The 10403-nt window shown below is 40.8% G+C and overlaps 1 protein-coding gene across 1 annotated transcript; it reads left to right on the plus strand.

Annotated features, from left to right (window-relative positions):
- Positions 1-407: 407 nt before the first annotated feature.
- On the plus strand, positions 408-8512 carry slc66a1 (solute carrier family 66 member 1). The gene is made up of 8 exons (XM_042492502.1): positions 408-522; positions 1142-1338; positions 1428-1557; positions 2540-2627; positions 3233-3387; positions 3499-3591; positions 4620-4805; positions 6041-8512. The coding sequence occupies exons 2-8, from the start codon at positions 1148-1150 to the stop codon at positions 6125-6127; spliced, it is 930 nt and encodes a 309-aa protein (XP_042348436.1). The 5' UTR covers positions 408-522; positions 1142-1147; the 3' UTR covers positions 6128-8512.
- Positions 8513-10403: the final 1891 nt, after the last annotated feature.

Below are 10403 nucleotides of genomic sequence, written 5' to 3' on the forward strand. Positions count from 1 at the left end.
TCAATCAGATCAAACTGAGCTGTTGATCCTGATCGTTATGAATCAGACTAATGGTTTGAATATATATATATGTGTGTGTGTGTGTGTGTTGTTGTTGTTGTTGTTGTTGTTGTTATTATTATTATGTGCAGTATACGAACCGGATGCAAAAAGATTTTAAAATATATACATATATATTACTATCATTGCCAGTATAGCCTGTTCTTCCTTCATGCTTCTCAAATTCGCAGAGTGTTAGAGGGACGTCTGTGACATTTTTTCAACCCATGACGAGGGATAAAATTCTTATTAAATGGACGAAGTGAGCCCAAATTAAACTTTTATTTTGAAGGCCAGACTGGTGTTTTGCGGCCCACGAGCCCAGTCACGTGCTCATTTTGATGCAGTGACGTTCCAGCCTCGCGACCAACCAGCTCGCGCACATAGGCCTGGCTTGTTTATTACCTATGTTCCCTGTTTCCGCATAGTTTCCACAGTCTCGGGGAGGTTTTTATTCGGCTGAGGACTTTTGTGACCACACAGGCAAGATAAAATTGCTTTATTTATTTCCAGTTTGTTAGTTTGTCGACGTTTTCGACCTAAAAGCCACAGGCGAGAGCGCGAGTCCATTACAGGTAGTTGGAGTTGTCGCAGCTGGCTATCAAGGGAGCTAACATAGTTTTGGTTATTGGTGGTTTCTGTTGAGTGTATTTTGTTTGTAATATGTATGTTTTCTATTGTTAACCAATATATAAATGTACACACGCTCAGCACAACGTATTGAACTGTTTTGTGTTAGCGCAAGCAGAAAGTGGATTTTAAAAGTCTGTTTTTGAGTAGTTTTCAAGTGTTAAACAGCCTTTGACCCAGTTACGACCGAGGTAACATGATAACTGTGTTTTGTCGAGACTACTGCTGCGTCGGTGTTGTTCTCTTAGGTTTTATGTGTGTGCTAAAGCTTCAAAAAATTAAACATCTGTCACAAATGGTTAGACATATTGTTCCCCATTTTCATTGTATGCTCTCTTGGAAACACCGTGTAAACATGTTTTTTGGGTTTTTTTTTTTTTTTTTAGGCTTGCAATGTAAAGATATTTGGAAATATGCGTATTTATGTTCTTCATTGAATCAACTGTACATTTACAGAGGCTTTTGTCCACAGCAGAATATGTGGACAGAAGAAGACCCCACACGTGGTCAATTTGGAGTGACCACTGACGGAAACTTCACTTCCCTGTGCCCTAATGGGTCCAAGTGGGTTTGGGAGGGACTTGGAGAATGTGCCCAAGATGCCAGGGATATGGCCAGCGTCTACCTAGGCCTCCTGTCCATCCTCTGCTTCATGGTGTCTTCACTTCCGTAGGTGTTTGTGTTGTCGTGGTGTCTGTGCCTCTCAGAGAAGTGCTGTTTTATCTAAACATCATTTTGTCTGTTGTGTCTGGTTGCAGACAATATTACAGCTCGTGTAGAACAGGGAATATGGACAGTGCCCTCTCCATTTGGTTTCTGCTGCTGTGGTTGGGAGGTGACACCTGCAATCTGGTGGGCTCCTTCTTGGCCGACCAGCTTCCACTTCAGGTGACTGGTTGTAATTTAATGATTTTACATAAGTTGTTTCCTATGATAGAATAGGAGTTAAACTAACCAAATCTAAATCCATTACACTGTGAATAATTGGTTATGATCAGTTCTTTGGTCTTAAAATGCAAAAGCAATGATCATTAGATTCTATGAAAACTAGAAAGTATATCGTTAATGAGCAGCATGTAAGATTTAGGGAGGTTTTTATGACACCTAGAGGTGAGGATTGCAGATTTTTACCAGCTGAAACTTCTCCTGGTAAGAATTCTGTCAGGATTCAGTGTTGAGGAGGTTTTTACTGGGATCTAAATTGTCCACAGACGACTCTTCTTCTCTAAAACAGACGGCCAAGGGATTCAGAGCGCTAAAAACAATGCATAAAGCAGTTTCACATAAAAAAAGTTGGCATTTTTCTGATGCTGCACATTGTGGAGGGGCTGCTAACCATGGTGGCCACTCGTCCAAAAATGCTTATGTCCCTATCTAGAGTCAGTATTTGGTATGTTATTATACACTAAACAAAACATACTTATTATATTATATTCCATTTCTGCCAGTATATTCACCTATATCCCACACACTAGACCTTTAAAAACATTCTTTTATCATTTAAAGCAAAAGTTTGTTATTTATAAAATATTATGTATATTATGTCCAAAACAAACAAATTGTCCTGTTTTTAGAGCTGTTACAAGCTAATTATTGTTTGGGTTATGGTCATTGACAGATGATTGATTATTGAAATTCTTATTAATAATTTTCACTTGCCTGTTTCTGTAGAGTAATAATGCAAATAGATTTTTAAAGTGAATTCATTACAATCAGACGTAAAACACTTAATTGTCATTGTAAGCATACAATGAAATTATGTTCAGCAACTTTCAATGATCACTGGCAACAAAAACAGGATAACAACAGAATACAGTGACTTTGTGAGAGTTTTGTCATGATTTGTGACGCTTTTCTCCTTGTCATTCAGACATATACAGCCATTTATTACGTCATAGCTGACTTGGTGATGCTGGGAATGTACTTGTACTACAAGATGAGGAACAGAATGGCTGAAAGTGAGTGTTTGTGTTTTTTCACCACGTCACAACTTTTTATAAATTTACAATATATCAACCAAGTTCTTGTTTTGTTCTGTTGAGTTTTAGAGCCTTATGTTTATCCTAGTGCCTCATTTGGTTTCCTGTTGGCCTTTTTTAACATATGGACTACAATACAGCCTGGCCAATACTGGAATTTTTTGGGCTGATGCCTTTATCAGGGAGTAAAAAATTCTGATATTGATATATCAGCCGATATATATGTATGAAATTTTGCAATACGACCTGAGACGTTAAATGTATTTAACTGCAGTCATTGTCTTAATGATTCAACTACTAACAAGGTGCTGCTTATTTCTCAGATCAGTTTTATCTGACGTAGCTGCTTAATGAACAAGCTTCTCACATCAGTACTTAATAACAATCATCCAACACCAGTCCAGACAGAAGGAGGTTAATGGCTGTCCCCTGCTACGATGTCATCACATACCTCATGATGTTGTGGTGTTTGTTCCCTCACCGGTGATCTTTGACACAGTGACCATTGTCTGGAGGAATGTGCTTAGGTGTCTTTCCTACTATTGATGCTGACCCCAGGTGTTGTCTCTGTGTCTCTTCTCCAGGCAGGAGGGTTTTGCTTGTGGTTGGTGTAACCTGTCTCCTCGGTTTCACCACAAGGCTCGCCAACCTCCCCGGGCTCGGCACCCAACAGGAAGTTATTCCGTCTGGGTTCAGAAGTCGCACCTTGCTCTCAACCTCTGACAGTAATCATATCAAGGTGAGCCACATTTTGTTTAGCTATTGACCTGAGGGAAGTAAACAAGTGATGTCTGGCTTTTTTTTTTTTCGCTGGTGTAACGTCATTGTGTCTGCCTGTCTGTCACCTCAGGCTTTTACCCCTAAAGAGATTATTGGTTTCTCCATTGGCTCAGTGTCGTCAGTGCTTTACCTCTGCTCCAGACTTCCCCAGATGTACACTAATGTGAGTATGACAAAGTGGGTTCTGCTACAACTGTGTAGATTCTTAAGTACTTATGGCTGCATACTGTAGGTGTCAGACAAAAACTGATGCTAATATGTGTGCTAATGCTAATAACAAAATGAAAATAGTGATAAGGGGCAACCTCTAGCTCAACTGCTAGAGTATGCGCCCCATATGGCTTCTGCAGCGGCCCGGGTTCGAGTCCAGCCTGTGGCCCTTTGCTGTGTTCCATTCCCCCTTCTCTCTCCCACCTTTCCTGTCACTCTCAGACTATTCTATCAATAATGGGAAAATGCCCCAAAAAATAATCTTAAAAAAAAAAGAAAATGATGATAATTAGAATAAGTATCCCTATGACACTACTTCAGAATCTCTGTATATTCAACACTTACAAATTACAATTTTAACACTTTTCTTTTTGTAATTAAACCTGTGTTAGTGAAACTACTGCTAGATCGAGCTCCAATGCTTGAAGGTACATAACATTTTTTTTCCCAGTGACTTAACAGTCTAACACTATTTGGAAAAAAGTGTTACATCCTTTTTGTTTAACTGAAACAGCCCTAAAATAGCCATCACCAAACACACCAGAGTCCATCTGGATAAAAAGTCATTTTAGTGTGCGTAGAGCTAGCCATATTTTCACGTCTAACTGGTGACCACGCAAAAGTAAAATATTTGCATATTTAAAACGACTGGTATGGTTTAAGATAAAGCAGATGAATAGGTACTGCACATGAAGTTATAATAGTATCTGACAAAAAAAACTGTAAAAGCACTACAACTTGTGTTCTGATGTTAAAGTCTGTACAAAAGGTGAAAACTGTAAGTGAGAGAGGCAATATTCAGTGTAGCTGAAAGTTGAGCAGGTGAAAGTGAATACAATGAACTGACAGCATCGATGACTGTCTCTGTAACCTGCACACATCCCTGTTGTGATGCATATGTGGTGGCTGTGTTAGACATCTTCTCTTCCTTGTCTTTGTTCATCTCACTTCCCCTCCCCATCCTCTCATTTCTCCCCACAGTTCAAGAGGAAGTCGACAGAAGGAGTTTCTTACTTCCTGTTTGCGCTGGTCATACTGGGAAACACTACATATGGTCTGAGTGTCCTGCTTAAGAACCCCGATTGGGACCAGAGCGAGAGCAGCTACATAGTCCATCACTTGCCCTGGCTCATCGGCAGCCTCGGCACCCTCTCCTTGGACCTCATTGTATCCTTTAAGAAAAACAAAAAAACCTGGCCCCTGTTGGCAGGCATCTGGGCTGTCCTTAATCCCACGTACATGCTACATTTTAGGCAGTGCTGAGCTGGAAGAGAGGACACCTCATCAGATGGGTTTAGGTCTCATGACTGCACGTGTGGCAACACAATAGTATCAAAGGTCCAAACACTCAGGAAAAGTAGCTTCACCAGCAAAGAAACAAGACTGTGAAACTTCATTAGAGCCCCCTGGAGGCCACGCGCCTCTTTACACCCCACAAAAGTGGTAGACTGAAGTATGATGTCGCTGGCTGCTTTGTTTTCTGAGAACTTATAGAGGAGGCAGAAGCATGGGACCTCATGATGACTGGGTATTGTAGTTTTCTAAGGGCCAACTCTCAAAAGGACCCGGAGAAAGATGGCACAGCTCTGCTGTCACAGTCATCTGTGGTTCATTAAGTGAAGCCAAGTTTACACCACGTGTCTTTCAGAGTCATCAGATTTCTGTACTGTTTACACACACATTACTATCTTGTCATCTGGAGTCTTGATGTTGTGGTTTTCACATTACATGACTGACTGGCAACAGGTCATCAAGACAACACACTAAACACAAGAACCTGGGGTTGGGAGGGTTACAAAGATAAACCGTGACAAAGCAGAGTTCTGATTAAGTTATTAGACTAAAAACTTAAAAAAAACACTGTGTGCAGTGGTCCACCTTCTCCTTCTGTCTCTCTGTCACATTTGCTCTCCCTCTTAGACACACACGTTTAAGAAAGTGCCACAGAGTTGCTTGTCTCTGACCATAATCCATCTCTTGCACTCATTGGCTGTAGCTTGCCAACAAAGTCCCCAACAGCTCCAGATGTTTAGCATGCTCGGCATCTGTGGAGCATCTGCGATGCATCGGTGAGCCTCTCGGCTTGTGTCTTTGAACAGTTCACACATTGTGCTTGAGTGAGCACTGAGCCAATGCCAGTTGCCTCTGAACCTGGGGCTTTTGTTTGTGAGCTCCAAAAACGTTAGGCAGGCAGGAAATCAGGGCTAAACTCTTGTGTGAATTAGGCATAAGGGATAAAGTACAGCAACGCTGTCAGGGTTATCTGTCTATCATTCATGCACATATCCATACATACATAGTTGTGTTGGTTTTCAGCTGAAACCCACTCAAATCATTTTGTTTTACAATAATCAGACTTTTTTTTTCAGTATTTCTGACATTTCCTTAACGCTGCACTTCAGATCTCTGTCCAGTTCATGATTTATCGCAAAGCTAATGCAGAGGTGGACGGGAACACCGATGAGACAACGCCTCTTATTGTGAACTAAACCAACAAACCCAGAGTGTACCGGTGGGACACAAACAGACACTCACTTCAAGTGAACCCTCAAAATCACATTTCCAACCCAAATCAGGATGAAACAAAAAAAAAATTGTACATTTTAGTTTGATTTTATAGTACTATTTATTATGCTGTACTTGTTTACTATGTGTTTTTATCTGTTAAAGTACTGTGACAGGTGAAGTTCTTCACTTGGGTTCCGCTGCAGTGACGTGATTCACGCTGCTCTTAATGTTCGAGTTTTAAAGGGACTATTGAGGGTTTCAGGTGTCTGACATGGATGGAAACTCCTGAACCCCTCCTGATTTTTAGGTCACAAACTTAATTTGATGTCACACCTCATATAGATTTCAGAAACCTGCTGGCTGGGGCAACCAAAGCTCACAGAGATTTCTCTAAATTTATTGAGGTGTTTTTAAGTTGCCAAACACTTTGACGGTTATGACAGTAACCACTGCGTGAAGCCTCATCTTGTTACAGTGATGTGTCTGTCTGATCGGAATAGAAGAAATGTTTTGGAAAACATTTCTAAGTGTAAATTGTAATTAGTCAATTTTTAATGGATGTTTACAACAAGTGCTGTGATCAACAAAAGTGAGAATTTATGTTTTTTTTGTTCATGTTAGATATCTGTTAATTGTAGTTGTATAATTTTTGTTTTACATTTTAATTTTTTTCTAAATCTCAACTCTCGACCAGTTTAGTTTGCACTGGTGATTTAAGTCACTTAAAGGTTCTATATGCGACATTCAGAACATTAATAGAGCAGCAAACCACTATTTATTTTAGTGGAGTAATGGCGTCCTGAGCAGAGAATGAAGCCATGCTTCCTCTGTGTGTGTTTTAACTAAGCTCCTCTGTTTGCAAGTGAGTGCCTGTGTGTGTGTGCCACTGGTTAGCTCATCAGCGCTTTTCTGCATTGCACTCATGCGACAGCTACGGGCGATTACTGCCGATAACGGCAACTGTATTGACGAAAAAGCATAGTGCCCACCCTCCAGCAAAGTCCTGGTGATTCATGGGTGGTATTTTGTCTTAATTTTGTTTCTGGGTTCAGTTCTGGGTGAAACAAAGAACATGCAGTTCAGGTTGCAGATTTTGGATGATAAATACATTAAAGTAAAGTTAAGTAAAATAAAAATAATCTATATTTTTAAAACTAAGTTTATTGAAAATAATTTAATGTTTTGGCATTTTAATCCTCTACTGACTTTGCATCCTTCTGTCATCTGCACAATCTGTGATATGAGTCGCTTCAGTCAGGTGCGTTACTAACAGGCACGTTAACTGTGGAGATGTGCTGCTCAGTATTTTAATAATAAGCAAAAAAAATTAATTTACACTGGATATAATCGTCAATTAAACTGCGCTGTAGAGCCTCTACCAAGTCTCCTCTTTATGCCTTTTTTTGCGTTTTATACAGAACTAAACAATGGCGGCATCATGCCACTCCAGTGTGTGATTATAGACAGCATGCCAGCTTTTTGAAACCAAAAGAGGCTTGACGTCTCACACAACAGGGTCAGCCTGTAGTGTGACATACGCGTGCCTGCTGGCCGCATTCTCTAAACAATAACAAGTGCATTACATGACATTAACAATCATGTATCATCTCTGTAAATTTGCGGCTGACCTCATCCTCTGCTCAGAGGGTAAGGAGCTCTTCAGTGTAATTGTATTCCCAATTTGTGGAAATTTTCACCTACTGTTCTTATTCTTTCAGTTAACTGTTAACTGCTATGACCTGCTTTTAAAATATCCCACAGTGGGTCGCATGCATAACACTTTGTCAAAGCATCACACCCGTTGTGCCCATTGTCCCATCTTCCCGACTGTTGATCCTACATCTTCTACAGAACAGTGAGGCGGCATAACTGCACAATATTCCCGCCATGAACTAGCAGTGTAAAAGGTGCTGTAGTTTTACATGTGTGAAATGTCTCCAAATGTTCACTTTAAACATGCTGCTTAACTGAGTTATTTTGAACAAAGCGTGGTTATTGTAGGATTTGCGGTTTTGGGTGGGGCAGTGGATCTTGTACTGCACATGCCGTTTAGAAGGCGGGTCTTGACAGCCCAAACCCTGCAGGACGCCCCCCCCGTCCCCCTCAGTCAATACGTTAGTTCTTTCAGCACTGCTGTTACTGTCAGTAATGTTTGCTCTGACAATCTCGGCTCAGACCGAATCATAGATATGCTCTTAATGTCGCATACAGCTCCGTTAACTCAGATTTTCACCATCATGTTTAATTTACTTTTTGTTTTTAATTCTCACGGTTTTGCACAACAAAAGTTGTTTTTTTTGTACTTTGAGAAATATTCCATGTGTTCAGTCGGTCAGTGTGCTTTAAAGATTAAACAAAGAATAATACTTTTTCTTGTTCTTTTTGATTCTGGGTAAAGTATTTTGGTGGAGTCATTTAGGATCTTCATAATAGTGTTGTTTTTTTAAAATGAGTTTTATGCTAACTTTTCCTCTTGAGAAGAAAAACTCTGGAAGCTCTTCCTCCTCCACAGATTACTCTTTTCGCCTCCCACTTTTTCAGCCCTGCAGAGGTCAAGGCCTGCCCTTGGCCGTGATGCTGACCTTTGACCCTTCGCCTCAGCCCCCAGTGACTTCGCTCGACCTGCTCCTGGGAGGCCTTGACAGCCGTGTTGTTTTTCGTCATTAGCAGATTCACACTGGCCTCTCAGTTGCACCCTCCTTCCTCATGACACCCCCGCACGCACACACTCTCCCTCGCTATTAAACATAATGCAATCACACACACTCAAAACAGTAAGGGCCCACCCACCAAGGAAGCAAGGTCAGTACAGAAAATATCATGGGTTCTGTGTGTGTGTGTGTGTGTGTGTGTGGGGGGGGGGTAGAGGGTTGTGAAACAGTGGCAGAGAGATTGTTAAGCGGGTTGGGGAGTTAGCAGGAAGAGCCAGCGATAGGGAGCATCCATCTATCACAAGGGATGAACAAGAGGCTGTTTATAAACACTCTATACTGGGAATTTCTTAATGAGATGAGTCCAGTTCCTACGAGCAGGGCAAGGACGGGGTCCCATGTGACTCAAATCCCTGGTGCAACCAAAGGCCCCATGCCGGGAACTTTAATGGTAAATTTAGGATATTCAATTACGTAGTGTTGACATACTGTGCTTGAAGACACATTACGTTAAAGGGATAGTTACGATTTTTTAAAGTGGGGTTGTATGAGATACTTAGCAGGAGCAGGAGCAGTGAAATAGAAGCTAAGCAATGTACTGCTGTGAACAGGAGTCACCAATCAATGTTTTTTTTTAGCAACCGAGAAAAAGTTCCACCTTAAAAAAAAAAAAAATCACATCAATTTTAGTGTATATATTGAGAGTATTTTCATCGCTTTGGCTTTCTGTCAGACAGCCTGTTCCAAACGAGAGGCCACTGCAACAGGTGTGTTTCATGTCCAAATTTATGCTCTCTTCAGAGCCACAAGACTTCATTGAGAAAAACAATCATTTTATCTCCCTTAATGAAAGAGCTTTTGGTCTATTGCTGCCTCTACTAGTCATTTAGTTTGTGACTGGTAAATTGGAATTAACCACTTCAAACACCAAAGTCACATAATAGCACAAAAAATAACTGTAGCAGTTGTAGATCAGCAGCTCCTGTGTTCAGTGATGTTAAATCACTGTTTTTCTAAATGGAGTCTGGCTTTGAAGAAAGAAATAACGGCTTCAGTTCTCAATAAGAAATTGTTGTCTGACATTAAGGTAAAGCTGTGAAAATACTCTCAATGTAGCATACACTTGAACTCGTGTTCATTATTTTTTGTTTTGTGGGACTTTTTTAGGTGGCTAAAATATGTTTCATTGCTGACCCCAGCCGCTGCAGTACATTGCTTAGCTTCTATGTCAGTACTCCAGTCTGCTTCTCCAAACAGGGAACGCGCTGACTGCCATCTGCTGTAGGTAATACAATAACTATGAGTAAGTGTCTTACATAAAGCCACTTCAAAAAATCTGAACTGTGGTTGCTCTCCCTAATGTTTCCTAATTGTTCCCCATAAAATGCCTGCAAATAATTTCTTCTCCTCTCTGACAGACTTTTGTCCTGCAAGAGGACGTTTACAGGAAAAGAAGATCTTTGGTCACGTCCTTCTAAAACACACATCAAGAGCAGCTGTCTGTTTACTCTGTGTGTGTGTGTGTGTGTGTGTGTGTGTGTGTGTGTGTGTGTGGAAGAGAGAGAGAGAGAGAGAGAGAGAGGATGGAGCCTGGGCTGGAGTTAAC

The sequence above is a fragment of the Plectropomus leopardus genome, chromosome 8 (genome assembly GCF_008729295.1).
Source record: "Plectropomus leopardus isolate mb chromosome 8, YSFRI_Pleo_2.0, whole genome shotgun sequence".
In the NCBI taxonomy this organism is placed as follows: domain Eukaryota; kingdom Metazoa; phylum Chordata; class Actinopteri; order Perciformes; family Serranidae; genus Plectropomus; species Plectropomus leopardus.